The sequence below is a fragment of the Salmo salar genome, chromosome 14, assembly GCF_965601325.2.
Source record: "Salmo salar chromosome 14, fSalSal1, whole genome shotgun sequence".
NCBI classification, from domain to species: domain Eukaryota; kingdom Metazoa; phylum Chordata; class Actinopteri; order Salmoniformes; family Salmonidae; genus Salmo; species Salmo salar.
In genome coordinates this window covers 62,086,607-62,102,111 of record NC_138304.1, presented here as the reverse complement: position 1 = coordinate 62,102,111, position 15,505 = coordinate 62,086,607, and the positions used below count along the sequence as shown (strand labels likewise).

General features: G+C 43.6%; 1 protein-coding gene across 1 annotated transcript in view; it reads right to left on the bottom strand.

Moving 5' to 3' along the window:
• The window catches only part of stam (signal transducing adaptor molecule (SH3 domain and ITAM motif) 1), a 67,867-nt gene that overhangs the window by 35,104 nt on the left and 17,258 nt on the right, over window positions 1-15,505 (bottom strand). The window contains exons 5-10 of the mRNA XM_045694580.2: window positions 13,750-13,896; window positions 13,525-13,615; window positions 13,002-13,200; window positions 11,372-11,466; window positions 9,277-9,365; window positions 381-468 (exon numbers count right to left, since the gene is read on the bottom strand). Of these exons, the coding sequence (XP_045550536.1) occupies window positions 381-468; window positions 9,277-9,365; window positions 11,372-11,466; window positions 13,002-13,200; window positions 13,525-13,615; window positions 13,750-13,896 (709 nt within the window). The remainder of the gene's footprint in view (window positions 1-380; window positions 469-9,276; window positions 9,366-11,371; window positions 11,467-13,001; window positions 13,201-13,524; window positions 13,616-13,749; window positions 13,897-15,505) is intronic.

Sequence of the window (15,505 nt, the reverse complement as noted above, 5' to 3'; positions counted from 1 at the left end):
CAATTTGCCGCCCTGATATTTCACTGGCTGTGTCCCGCAGGTCACCTAGCCCATAGAAGTTAAGTATCACCCTCTAGCTGTTAGATTAGACAGACGGTAATAATGACTAAGTAACTCTCACAGCTAGAGGGTAAGAATGACTAACTAACTAGCTGTTAGTAATAGTTGTTCAGTAAGTCAGTATTACACTCTAGCTGTAAGAGTTTATAAGTAATAGTTGTTCAGTAAGTCAGTATTACACTCCAGCTGAAAGAGTTAGTAATAGTTGTTTATTAAATCAGTATTACCCTTTAGCTGTAAGAATGACTTATTTAGTAATAGTTGTTTAGTAAGTCAATCGTAAGTGAGTCCAGCTGTAAGAATTAGTAAGTTGGTCTCACCCTCTAGCTGCAGCAGCTCACAGGCATCAGACTGGTTGTCTGTTGGATCTGCACTCTGGATCATGTGCAGTAGCTGGTCCATTTTCTCCTGGAGAGGAAAAATAACCAAATAGAACTTCAGTAGAGCTTTTTTTATAAAAGGAAGTAAAACATTACAACTATAAGAGTATACACTGAGTATACCAAAGAGTATACACTGAGTATACCAAAGAGTATACCAAAGAGTATACACTGAGTATACCAAAGAGTATACACTGAGTATACCAAAGAGTATACACTGAGTATACCAAAGAGTATACACTGAGTATACCAAAGAGTATACACTGAGTATACCAAACATGTGGAACACCTTCCTAATAGAGTTGTGCCCTTTTGCCGTCAGAATAGCCTCCATTCGTCGGGCCATGGACTCTACAAGGTGTCGAAAGCGTTCCACAGGGATACTGGCTCATGTTGACTCCAATGCTTCCTACAGTTGTGTCAAGTTGGCTGGATGTCCTTTGGGTGGTGGACCATTCTTGAGACAAAAGGGAAACTGTTGAGCATGGAAAAAACAGCAAGGTTGCAGTTCTTGACAAACCAATGCTTCTGGCACCTACTACTATACCCCGTTCAAAGGCACTTAAATATTTTGTCTTGCCCATGAACCTTCTGAATGGCACATATACACAATCCATGTCTCAAGACTTAAAAACATTCTTTAAATTTGTCGCCCCCACTTCATTGAAGTGGATTTAACAAGTGACATCAATAAGGGCTCATAGCTTTTAGTTGAATGCATTCAGTTGTACTCGGTATCCCCCTTTTCCTTTCACCTGGATAGTCCGTCATGGAAAGAGCAGGTGTTCTTAATGTTTTGTATACTAAGTATATACACACTACATGACCAAAAGTATGTGAATACCTTCTCATTCCAAAATTATGGGCATTAATATAGAATTGGTCACCCCTTTGCTGCTATAACAGCCTCCACTCTTCTGGGAAGGCTTCCACTAGATGTTGGAACATTGCTTCCATTCAGCCAGAAAAGCATTAGTGAGGTCGGCACTGATGTTGGCCATTTAGGCCTGGCTCGCAGTCGGCGTTCCAATTCACCAAAAAGGGGTTCAATGGGATTGAGGTCAGGGCTCTGTGCAGGTCAGTAAAGTTCTTCCACACCGATCACGACAAACCATTTCTGTATGGACCTCGCTTTCTGCATGGGGCATTGTCATGTTGAACTAGGAAAGGGCCTTCCCCAAACTGTTGCAACAATGTTATAAGCACAGAATTGTTGAGAATGTCATTGTATGGTGTAGTGTTAAGATTTCCCTTCACTGGAACTAAGGGGTCCGAACCATTGTTCCTCTTCCACCAAAGTTTACAGTTTGCACTATGCATTGAGTTCTACTGGCATCTGCCAGGTGGTGAAGCGTTATTCATCCCTCCAGAGAACGCCTTTTCAATGCTCCAGAGTCCAACGGCGAGCTTTACACCACTCCAGCAGACGCTTAGCATTGCGCATGGTGATCTTAGGCTTGTGTGCGGCTGCACGGTCATGGAAACCCATTTCATGAAGCTACCAACGAACAATTATTGCGCTAACGTTTCTTCCAAAGGCAGTTTGGAACTAAGTAGTGAGTGTTGCAACCGAGGACAGACGATTTTTATACGCAATGCGCTTCAGCACTAGGAGTTCCCGTTCTGTGAGCCTGTGTGGCCTACCACTTTGCGGCTGAGCTGTTGTTGCTCCTAGACGTTTCCACTTCGCACCTACTGCCGACCGGGGCAGCTCTAGCAAGGCAGAAATTTTACAAACTGACTTGTTGAAAAGTTGGCATCCTATGACGTTGCCACGTTGAAAGTCACTGAGCTCTTCAGTAAGGCCATTCTACGGCCAATCTTTGACTATGGAGATTGCATGGCTGTGTGCTCAGTTGTATACACCTGTTACAGGTGTGGCTGAATTAGCCGAATCCACTAAATTGAAGGGGTGTCCATATACTTTTGCATATACAGTGCATTCAGAAAGTATTCACACCCCTTGACTTTTTCCACATTTTGTTACGTTACAGCCTTATTCTAAAATATATTAAATAAATAAAAAAATACTCAATCTACACAATACCCCATAATGACAAAGCGAAAACAGGTTTTTAGAAATGTTAACAAATTTATTACAAATAAAAAATAGAAACCATATTTACATAAGTAAGCTTCAATGCCATACAACACTCCTTCCATGGCCTCCAACTTCTTTTAAATGGTAGTAAAACTAAGTGCATGCTCTTCAACTGATTGCTGCCTGCACCCTCCCGCCGACTAGCATCACTACTCTGGACGGTTCTGACTTAGAATATGTGGACAACTACAAATACCTAGGTGTCTGGTTAGACTGTAAACTCTCCTTTCAGACTCACATTAAGCATCTCCAATCCAAAATTAAATCTAGAATCGGCTTCCTATTTCGCAACAAAGCCTCCTTCACTCATGCCGCCAAACATACCCTCGTAAAGCTGACTATCCTACCGATCCTTGACTACGGCGATGTCATTTACAAAATAGCCTCCAACACTCTAATCAGCAAACTGGATGTACTTGATCACAGTGCCATCCGTTTTATCACCAAAGCCCCATATAGTACCCACCACTGCGACCTGTATGCTCTTGTTGGCTGCCCCTCACCACATGTCCGTCGCCAAACCCACAGGCTCCAGGTCATCTATAAGTCTTTGCTAGGTAAAGCCTCGCCTTATCTCAGCTCACTGGTCACCATAGCAACACTCACCCGTAGCACGCGCTCCAGCAGGTATATTGCACTGGTCATCCCCAAAGCCAACACTTACTTTTGCCGCCTTCCCTTCCAGTTCTCTGCTGCCAATGACTGGAACGAATTGCAAAAATCTCTGAAGCTGGAGTCTTATATCTCCCTCACTAACTTTAAGCACCAGCTGTCAGTGCAGCTTACCGATCACTGTACCTGTACACAGCCAATCTGTAACTAGCCCACCCAACTACCTCATCCCCATATTATTACTTACCCTCTTGCACCCCAGTAGCTCTACTTGCACATCATCATCTGCACATCTCACTCCAGTATTAATGCTAAATTGTAATTATTTTCACCTCTATGGCCTATTTATTGCCTACCTCCCTACATTTGCACACACTGTACAATCATCTTTCTATTTTTATTTTGTTATTGACTGTACGTTTGTTTATGTGTAACGCTGTTGTTTGTGTCGCACTGCTATGCTTTATCTTGGCCAGGTCACAGTTGTAAATGAGAACTTGTTCTCAACTGGCCTACCTGGTTAAATAAAGGTGAAATATCTATATTTTTTTAAGAAGTCAGACCCTTGGCTATGAGACTCAAAATTGAGCTCAGGTGCATCCTGTTTCCATTGATCATCCTGGAGATATTTCTACAATTTGATTGAAGTCCGCCTGTGTTCAATTCAATTGATTGGACATTATTTGGAAAGGCACACACCTGTCTATATAAGTTGACAGTGCATGTCAGTGCAATAACCAAGCCATGAGGTCGAAGGAATTGTCCGTAGAGCTCCGAGACAGGATTGTGTCAACGCACAGAGTAGAGGTCGACCGATTAATCGGAATGGTCGATTAATTAGGGCCAATTTCAAGTTTTCATAACAATCGGAAATCGGTATTTTTGGACGGCAATTATTTTATTTTTTTAGACCTTTATTTAACTAGGCAAGTCAGTTAAGAACACGTTCTTATTTTCAATGACGGCCTACGAACGGTGGGTTAACTGCCTTGTTCAGGGGCAGAACGACAGATTTTACCTTGTCAGCTCGGGGATTCAATCTTGCAACCTTACGGTTAACTAGTCCAACGCTCTAACCACCTGCTTTACATTGCACTCCACGAGCAGCCTGCCTGTTACGCGAATGCAGTATGAAGCCAAGGTAAGTTGCTAGCTAGCATTAAAATTCTTATAAAAAACAATCAATCATAATCACTAGTTAACTACACATGGTTGATGATATTACTAGCTTATCTAGCCTGTCCTGCGTTGCATATAATCGCTTAGGTACACGTTGCTCCAACCATAAACATCAATGCCTTTCTTAAAATCAATACACAATAATATATATTTTTAAACCTGCATATTTAGTTAATATTGCCTGCTAACATTAATTTATTTTAACTAGGGAAAATGTGTCACTTCTCTTGCAAAAGAGTCAGGGTATATGCAGCAGTTTGGGCCGCCTGGCTCGTTGCGAACTGTGAAGACTATTTCTTCCTAACAAAGACAGCCGACTTCGCCAAACGATGATCTCGCCATCACGGTTGACAACTCCATTGTGTCCTCCTCCCAGAGTGCTAAGAGCCTTGGCGTGACCCTGGACAACACCCTGTCGTTCTCCGCTAACATCAAGGCGGTGACCCGATCCTGTAGGTTCATGCTCTACAACATTCGCAGAGTACAACCCTGCCTCACACAGGAAGCGGCGCAGGTCCTAATCCAGGCACTTGTCATCTCCCGTCTGGATACTGCAACTCGCTGTTGGCGGGGCTCCCTGCCTGTGCCATCAAACCCCTACAACTCGTCCAGAACGCCGCAGCCCATCTGGTGTTCAACCTTCCCAAGTTCTCTCACGTCACCCCGCTCCTCCGAACACTCCACTGGCTTCCAGTTGAAGCTCGCATCTGCTACAAGACCATGGTGCTTGCCTACGGAGCTGTGAGGGGAACGGCACCTCCGTACCTTCAGCCTCTGATCAGTCCCTACACCCAAACAAGGGCACTGCGTTCATCCACCTCTGGCCTGCTCGCCTCCCTACCTCTGCGGAAGCACAGTTCCCACTCAGCCCAGTCAAAACTGTTCGCTGCTCTGGCACCCCAATGGTGGAACAAGCTCCCTCACGACGCCAGGACAGCGGAGTCAATCACCACCTTACGTAGACACCTGAAACCCCACCTCATTAAGGAATACCTGGGATAGGATTAAGTAATCCTTCTAAACCCCCCCCCCCCCCCAAAAAAAATATATAGATGTACTATTGTAAAGTGGTTGTTCCACTGGATATCATAAGGTGAATGCACCAATTTGTAAGTCGCTCTGGATAAGAGCGTCTGCTAAATGACGTAAATGTAAATGTAATGATTTAACAAAAGCGCATTTGGGAAAAAAGCACAATCGTTGCACGACTGTACCTAACCGTAAACATCAATGCCTTTCTTAAAATCAATACACAGACGTATATATTTTTTTAAACCTGCATATTTAGCTAAAAGAAATCCAGGTTAGCAGGCAATATTAACCAGGTGAAATTGTGTCATTTTGCGTTCATTGTATGCAGAGTCAGGGTATATGCAACAGTTTGGGCCGCCTGGCTCGTTGCGAACTAATTTGCCCGAATTTTACGTAATTATTACATAACATTGAAGGTTGTGCAATGTAACAGGAATATTTAGACTTAGGGATGCCACCCGTTAGATAAAATACGGAACGGTTCCGTATTTCACTGACAGGAAAAACGTTTTGTTTTCGAGATGATAGTTTCCGGATTCGACCATATTAATGACCTAAGGCTCGTATTTCTGTGTGTTATGTTATAATTAAGTCTATGATTTGATAGAGCAGTCTGACTGAGCGGTGGTAGGCAGCAGCAGGCTCGTAAGCGTTCATTCAAACAGCAATTTAGTGCGTTTGCCAGCAGCCCTTCGCAATGCATTGCGCTGTTTATGACTTCAAGCCTGTCAACTCCCAAGATTAGGCTGGTGTAAACGATGTGAAATGGCTAGCTAGTTAGCCGGGTGCGCGCTAATAGCGTTTCAAACGTCACTTGCTCTGAGACTTGGAATAGTTTTTCCCCCTTGCTCTACATGGGTAACGCTGCTTCAAGGGTGGCTGTTGTCGATGTGTTCCTGGTTCGAGCCCAGGTAGGAGCGAGGAGAGGGACTGAAGCTATACTGTTACACTGGCAATACTAAAGTGCCTATAAGAACATCCAATAGTCAAAGGTATATGAAATACAAATCGTATAGAGAGAAATAGTCCTATAATTCCTATAATAACTACAACCTAAAACTTCTTACCTGGGAATATTGTAGACTCATGTTAAAAGGAACCACCAGCTTTCATATGTTCTCATGTTCTGAGCAGGTTCTGAAAACCTGCTCTGGATAAGAGCGTCTGCTAAATGACTTAAATGTAATGTAAATGTAAGGAACTTAAATGTTAGCCTTCTTACATGGCACATATTGCACTTTTACTTTCTTCTCCAACACTTTGTTTTTGCATTATTTAAACCAAATTGAACGTTTCATTATTTATTTGAGGCTAAATTGATTTTATTGATGTATTATATTAAGTTAAAAGTGTTCATTCAGTATTGTTGTAATTGTCATTATTACAAATAAATAACTTTTTTCCTTTTTTGAAAAATGTAAAAAAAAAAAAAAAAAATTGAAAAATCGCCCGATTGATCGTTATCAGCTTTTTTTTGGGTCCTCCAATAATCGGTATCGGTGTTGAAAAATCAGAATCGGTCGACCTCTAGCACAGATGTGGGGAAGGGTACTAAAGATACTAACCCCCAAAATATATGCAGCATTGAAGATCCCCAAGAACACAGTGACCTCCATCATTCAAACCAAGACTTAACTCTTTGGCCTGAATGCTAAGTGTCACATCTTGAGGAAACCTGGCACAAACCCTACGGTGAAGTATGGTGGTGGCAGCATCATGCTGTGGGGATGTTTCACAGCGGCAGGAACTGGGAGACTAGTCAGGATTGAGGGAAAGATGAACTGAGAAAAGTACAAAAGAGATCCTCGATGAAAACCTGCTCCAAAGCGCTCAGAACCTTACACTGGGGCAAAGGTTCACCTTCCATCAAGATAACGACCCTAAGCACAGCCAAGACAACGCAGGTGCGGCTTCGGGACAAGTCTCAATGTCCTTGAGCGGCCCAGACAGAGCCCGGACTCGAACCCAATCGAACATCTCTGGAGAGATCTGAAAATAGCCAGTGCAGCAAAGATGCCCAAACAACCTGACAGAGCTTGAGAGGATCTGCAGAGAAGAATGGGAGAAACTCCCAAATACACATGTGCAAAGCCTGTAGAGTCATACCCAAGAAGACTCGAGGTTGTAATTGCTGCCAAAGGTGCTTCAACAAAGGAAAGAGTAAACAGTACATTTTTTTATATTTTATAAATCTGCTAAAATTTATTTAACTTTTGCTTTGTCATTATAGGGTAGATTGATGAGGGAAAACCCCCCAATTCAATCCATTTTAGAATAAGGCTGTAATGAACAAAATGTGGAAAAAGTCAAGGGGTCTGAATACTTTCCAAATGTGCACACAGTCAAAAGTCTTAGAACACCTAATTTAAGGACTTATCTTTATTTTTTTATTTTCTACGTTGTAGAATAATAGAAGACATCCGAACTATGAAATCATGTAGTTACCAAAGAAGCATTAAACAAATCAAAATATATTTTATATTTCAGATTATTCACAGTAGCCACCCTTTGCCTTGATGACAGCTTTGCACACTCTTGGCATTCTCTCAACCAGCTTCATGAGGTAGTTACCTGGAATGCATTTCAATTAACAGGTGTGCCTTGTTGAAAGTTCATTTGTGGAATTTATTTTCTTCTTAATGCGCTTGAGCCAATCAATTCTGTTGTGGCAAAGAGGGGTGGTATACATAAGACAGCCCTATTTGGCAAAAGACCAAGTCCATATTATGGCAAGAACAGCTCAAATAAGCAAAGAGAAATGACAGTGCATCATTACTTTAAGACATGAAGGTCAGTCAATATGGAACATTTGAAGAACTTTGAAAGTTTCTTCAAGTGCAGTCGCAAAAACCATCAAGCGCTATGATGAAACTTGCTCTTATGAGAACCGCCACAGGAAAGGAAGACCCAGAGTTACCTCTGCTGCAGAGGATAAGTTCATTAGTTACCAGCCTCAGAAATTGCAGCCAGATAAATGCTTCACAGAATTCAAGTAACAGACACATCTCAACATCAACTATAATATGTGAATCAGGCCTTCATGGTCATATTGCTGCAAAGAAACCACTACAAAAGGACACCAATAATAAGAAGAGGCTTGTTTGGGTCAAGAAACACGAGCAATGGACATTACACCAGTGGAAATCTGTCCTTTGGTCTGGAGTCGAAATTGGTTCCAACCACCGTGTCTTTGTAAGACACAGTGCGGGTGAACGGATGATCTCCGCATGTGTATTTCCCACCATGGAGGAGAAGGTGTTATGGTGTGGGGGTGATTTGCTGGTGACACTGTCAGTGATTTATTTAGAATTCAAGGCACACTTAACCAGCATGGCTATCACAGCATTCTGCAGCGATACACCACCCCATCTGGTTTGCACTTAGTGGGACTATCATTTGTTTTTCAACAGAACAATGACCCAACACACCTCCAGCCTGTGTAAGGACTATTTTACCAAGACAGAAAGTGATGGAGTGCTGCATCAGATGACCTGGCCTCCACAATCCCCCGACCTCAACCTAATTGAGATGGTTCGGGATGAGTCGGACCGCAGGCAGAGTGAAGGAAAAGCAGCCAACAAGTGTTCAGCATATGTGGGAACTCCTTCAAGACAGTTGGAAAAGCATTCCAGGTGAAGCTGGTTGAGAGAATGCCAAGAGTATACAAAAAACTGTCATCAAGGCAAAGGGTGACTATTTGAAGAATTTCAAATATAAAACATATTTTGATTTGTTTAACACGTTTTTGGTTACTACATGACTCCATATGTGTTATTTCATAGTTTTGATGTCTTCATTATTATTGTACAATGTAGAAAATAGTAAAAAATTAAGAAAAACTCTTGAATGAGTAGGTGTGTCCAAACTTTTGACTGGTACTGTACATAAAGCTGTAGAATAAAGCTGTCGTACCTCGTCTATGTAGACCGGTTCAGGCTCAGGCTCTATGCTCTCCACCTGGACCTCCTCACTGAACTGCACTGTCTTCTTTTCTGTCTTCACTGTGGACACAGGACAGTCAGGGGGATAGTAAGGGGGACATGGAGGCAGTCATGGTTTTATTTTGAATTATTTAACCCCTATTTTATCAGGTAAATTGTCTGAGAACACATTCTCATTTACAGCAACAATCTGGGGAATAGTTACAGAGGAGACATGGAGATAGCCAGGGGGACAGTGTGTGTGTGTGTGTGTGTATGTGTGTACACAGGCACATGTGCGTCAGGTTTTCCGTTAAGCGGTAATAGGCGGTTTTTGGCAGATAAAAAAAAATACAAAATTGGCTCCTGCCAATTGTCCAGGAAAAAAAAATAATAATCTAATTTCGAAACACTGCTTTTTAGCCTATTAGTTGGAAATACCAGTTAAATACATTTCACTGGGCATGCCCATCAGTCTATAGGTTAATTTCCATAATTTAGTGGAATTAAATGGGTGCATGTGTAAATTCGTTACATGAATCTTATTCATCACACAGGCACAGTATTCAGATACAGAGCCTTTGAGTGGAAAATATGTCAGACAGCGCGAGGGCTGCTGTTACAGCATCTCAAACGGCTAATTCGTTGGATGTTTCGAGCCAAATCATTGCGCAACCATTCTAAATGCAATCGCGTGTTGAGCTACTATTTATTTTTCTCAAGTGGTGATTGAAGTGTGCTTCCAATTCACCATTCAAATGTATAGGCAACGGAAGGCAGCCTTCATCAGCGCATCACACACCACTTTGCAATGAGCTGAAGGTAGCATGCATTTTGAAAACAATTGTTTGAAACCTGAACGTTTTTACCACATATTATGAGGCATGTCTTACCTTGCTTCAAAGTAGCCTAGCCAAAATCAGAGCATATCCATGGAGGTAATTATTATTATTTTTTTTTTTAAATACTCCCATATGCCATTGAAACCAATAGTCAATTATTTTATAGACTTCCACATGCCATTGAAACCAAAAGTGTATTATTTTATAGACTTCCACATGCCATTGAAACCAGCATTTTTATAATGTTCTATAGGTTTTCAAATCAACGTTATTTTCGTGCAGCAGCCAAAGGTATAATCCTAGTCATATTAGCAACCCATGCTAGTTGGTGATAATCCTAGTCATATTAGCAACCCATGCTAGTTGGTGATAATCCTAGTCATATTAGCAACCCATGCTAGTTGGTGATAATCCTAGTCATATTAGCAACCCATGCTAGTTGGTGATAATCCTAGTCATATTATCAACCCATGCTAGTTGGTGATAATCCTAGTCATATTATCAACCCATGCTAGTTGATGATAATCCTAGTGATATTAGCAACCTATGCTAGTTGATGCATCTTTAGATCTCCCCTCTTTCTACATTTCTAACAGATATTTTCATCTACATGAAACCGCTTGCGCGCTTTTGACAACTGTGTTTTCCCGCTAATTGCATTATGGAACGAACATTAGAGCATAGCCTACTGCCTTGTGAACATTGCTGCAGTTATAATGTGAATAAATAATAGTTTATCAACATTAAGCAAAATGTTATTATCTGTTGCAACAGACTCCTTGCTTGCTTTAAAATGTTTGTTTATTTTTATGTAGCCTAGGCCTACTGGTTGTATGCATTTGGGATCTCCCGTCCCACAACTGTCCCAGAGTCTGTTTGCAATAGGATATTACTTTCTCAACAAACTTTTCTACTATGGGGATAGTTACATTGACATAAGCTTGTGATTTTGCTGTTCGTTACTTGTCTTGTTGGCTGAGGAAAAGTACATGTGGAATGTTGCTCTAACATCTTCAAAGTGCGCATCGGAATTGGGTAAGGACACCACGCTCGTTGCATTCTCGACTTGGCTGTTTTATTTAGATTAATGACCATAATGTAAATGTGATTTCTGTCATTCTGAGCACTGTGAGTGGATGCCCTAATCCGGTTACATTTGTCAAATGTCCGGTATATTAAAATGCTGGTGGTCAAATGACCGCCGCCACATTTTCCGAAAAGAAACCCTGGTGCATGTGAACTCACTCATCTCAGGCTCTGCAGTCAGATCAGCCGTTACAAAGTTTGAGGGGAATAGTCCAACTCCCTGATACGTTTCTCCTTTCCACCAGTTGGGGTCACTGAAATCCCAAAATACAGCCTGTTAGTGAACAATAAGGACTGGTTTCCCAGACACACTACAGCCTAGAAGAACCACCGCTCCTGGGCTAGACAGGGCCCACCGCTCCTGGGCTAGACAGGGCCCACCGCTCCTGGGCTAGACAGGGCCCACCGCTCCTGGGCTAGACAGGGACACTATTCCCCAGTAGACCCATTACTCCTGGACTAAACAGCACACTGTGGTATGGCAAGGATAGGGTTCAGGGGTTAGAGTTGGTATGGCAAGGATAGGGTTCAGGGGTTAGAGTTGGTATGGCAGGGTTTAGGGTTGGTATGGCAGGGTTTAGGGTTGGTATGGCAGGGTTTAGGGTTGGTATGGCAGGGATAGGGTTGGTATGGCAGGGATAGGGTTGGTATGGCAGGGATAGGGTTGGTATGGCAGGGATAGGGTTGGTATGGCAGGGATAGGGTTGGTATGGCAGGGTTTAGGGTTGGTATGGCAGGGATAGGGTTGGTATGGCAGGGATAGGGTTTAGGGTTGGTATGGCAGGGATAGGGTTTGTATGGCAGGGATATTGGTATGGTAGGGATATGGTTTAGGGTTGGTATAACAGGGATAGGGTTGAGGGGTTAGTGGTATGGCAGGGATAGGGTTGAGGGGTTAGTGGTATGGCAGGGATAGGGTTGAGGGGTTAGTGGTATGGCAGGGATAGGGTTGAGGGGTTAGTGGTATGGCAGGGTTAGTGGTATGGCAGGGATAGGGTAGAGGGGTTAGTGGTATGGCAGGGATAGGGTAGAGGGGTTAGTGGTATGGCAGGGTTAGTGGTATGGCAGGGATAGGGTAGAGGGGTTAGTGGTATGGCAGGTTTAGTGGTATGGCAGGGACAGGGTTTAGAGTTGGTATGGTAGGGACAGGGTTTAGAGTTGGTATGGTAGGGACAGGGTTTAGGGTTGGTGTGGCAGGGTTAGTGGTATGGTAGGGATAGGGTTTAGGGTTGGTGTGGCAGGGACAGGGTTTAGGGTTGGTGTGGCAGGGTTAGAGGTATGGTAGGGATAGGGTTTAGGGTTGGTGTGGCAGGGATAGGGTTGGTATGGCAGCGAGTGGTATGGCAGGGACAGGGTTGGAATGGCAGGGACAGGGTTGGAATGGCAGGGACAGGGTTGGAATGGCAGGGACAGGGTTTAGGGTTGGTGTGGCAGGGACAGGGTTTAGGGTTGGTGTGGCAGGGACAGGGTTTAGGGTTGGTGTGGTAGGGACAGGGTTTAGGGTTGGTGTGGTAGGGACAGGGTTTAGGGTTGGTGTGGTAGGGACAGGGTTTAGGGTTGGTGTGGTAGGGACAGGGTTTAGGGTTGGTGTGGTAGGGACAGGGTTTAGGGTTGGTGTGGTAGGGACAGGGTTTAGGGTTGGTGTGGTAGGGACAGGGTTTAGGGTTGGTGTGGTAGGGACAGGGTTTAGGGTTGGTGTGGTAGGGACAGGGTTTAGAGTTGGTATGGTAGGGACAGGGTTTAGGGTTGGTATGGTAGGGACAGGGTTGGAATGGCAGGGTGAGCTGACCTGTCGTCCAGGATAGTGATGATCTCCCCAGACTTGAAGGTGAGCTCGTTGTCCTCTGCAGCCTCAAAGTCATAGATGGCCCTGACCTTCCTGCCCTCAGCCCTCTGGGAAGAGAGGAAAGAGGCGCTGGGGTACAAACCAGACCCAGACAGCCCTGACCCGGGCTGACTACGCTGCTCCTTTAGAGATAACTCTATGGCTGGGGGGAGGAGAGGAGAATGGAAGGCAGGAGAGAAGACAGAGGGGGGGCAGAAGACAGGAGGACATGGTCAGAGATTTACAATGACATTTTGCACTAATATACATTTAGAGGAATGGCCAACTGTGGCAAATCACATAGTAATATGCTAATTCCATGATCATATCGTCACAAACTTTATTCCAGAATAAGTAGTCTATTTACCTTTGGCCAGGTCTAGTTTTAATCTAGGACCCAGTAGTCTCTTTAGCCCGGCCTAGCTTAATCTAGAACCCGGTCTAGTGGGTGTCTTTACCTTTAGCCCGGTCTAGTGGGTGTCTTTACCTTTAGCCAGGTCTTCCTCCTCCTTCTTGTTGGTTAAGGTGGATGGATCCTTTGCCACTAAAGCAGGACTTGCTTTCGCTTTCTCTGCAGCCTAAACAGACCAATATCCAAGAATGAATGCAGCCCTATTCTGCTCCAGAATGAATGTAGCCCTGTAACAGCAACATGTTTAATCTCTAATGTTTTATAATCACACAGTAGCCCCCCCCCCCCCAGTGCACCCACCTGAGAGCCCACAGCAGGGAAGGTGACCCCCTGTTCCCTGAGGTTCTTGATCATGGCTGAAATCAGGCTGAGCTGAGGGTCATTCCTAAAGTCCTCTGCCCACTCTACCATCAGTGCCTTCAGCTTCTCACATACCTTAGGGTGGCCCTGGACACACACACACACACACACACACACACACCGTGTTTTCCACAAGTATATAAAGTAGCCAGCCAAATAGAAAGAGTAGCCAGCTACGTGCCATGGGGCCCGGGGGTTAAAGTCTTATTTACAGTTGTTTTTCTTCAAGATATGAATTGCCACAATGTTTGTTTTTCGAATTACGTACACTACCATTCAAAAGTTTAGGGTCACTTAGAAATGTCCTTGTTTTTGAAAGAAAAGCACATTTTTTGTCCATTAAAATTACATCAAATTGATCAGAAATACAGTGTAGACATTGTTAATGTTGTAAATGACTAATGTAGCGTGAAACGGGTGATTTTTTTATGGAATATCTACGTAGGCGTACAGAGGCCCATTATCAGCAACCATCACTCCTGTGTTCCAATGGCACATAGTGTTAGCTAATCCAAGTTGATCATTTTAAAAGGCTAACTGATCATTAGAAAACCATTTTGCAATTATGCTAGCACAGCTGAAAATTGTTGTTCTGATTAAAGAAGCAATAAAACTGGCCTTCTTAAGACTAGTTGAGTACCTGGAGCATCAGCATTTGTGGGTTCGATTACAGGCTCAAAATGGCCAGAAACAAAGGACTTTCTTCTGAAACTCGTCAGTCTATTCTTGTTCTGAGAAATGAAGGCTATTCCATGCGAGAAATTGCCAAGAAACAGAATAGAAAGAGGAGTGGGAGGTCCCGGTGCACAACTGAGCACGAGGACAAGTACATTAGAGTGTCTAGTTTGAGAAACAGACGCCTCACAAGTCCTCAACTGGCAGCTTCATTAAATAGTACCCACAAAACACCAGTCTCAAAGTCAACAGCAAAGAGGCAACTCCAGGACGCTGGCCTTCTAGGCAGAGTTGCGAAGAAAAAGCCATATGGACAGACAAAAAGTGATATGGACAGACAAATCTAAGTTTGAGGTGTTCAGATCACCAAAAACAACATTCGTGAGACGCAGGAGAAATTAAAAGATGTTGGAGGAGTGCTTGACGCAATGTGATGGTCTGGGGGTGCTTTGGTGGTGGTAAAGTGGGAGATTTGTACAGGGTAAAAGGGATCTTGAAAAAGGAAGGCTATCACTCCATTTTGCAACGCCAAGCCATACCCTGTGGACGGCGCTTAACTGGAGCCAATTTCCTCCTACAACAGGGCAATGCCCCAAAGCACAGCTCCAAACTATGCAATAACTACAGTGGGGGGAAAAAGTATTTGATCCCCTGCTGATTTTGTACGTTTGCCCACTGACAAAGAAAGGATCAGTCTATCATTTTAATGGTCGGTTTATTTGAACAGTGAGAGACAGAATAACAGCTCCCTCCACAGAAATTATAGACTGATCCTTTCTTTGTCAGTGGGCAAACGTACAAAATCAGCAGGGGATCAAATACTTTTTTCCCCCACTGTATTTAGGGAAGAAACAGTCAGCTGTTGTTCTGTCTATAATGGAGTGGCCAGCACAGTCACCGGATCTCAACCCAATTGAACTGTTGTGGGAGCAGTTTGACCGTATGGTACATAAGAAGTGCCCATCAACCCAATCCAACTTGTGGGACGTGCTTCAGGAAGCATGGGGTGAAATCTCTTCAG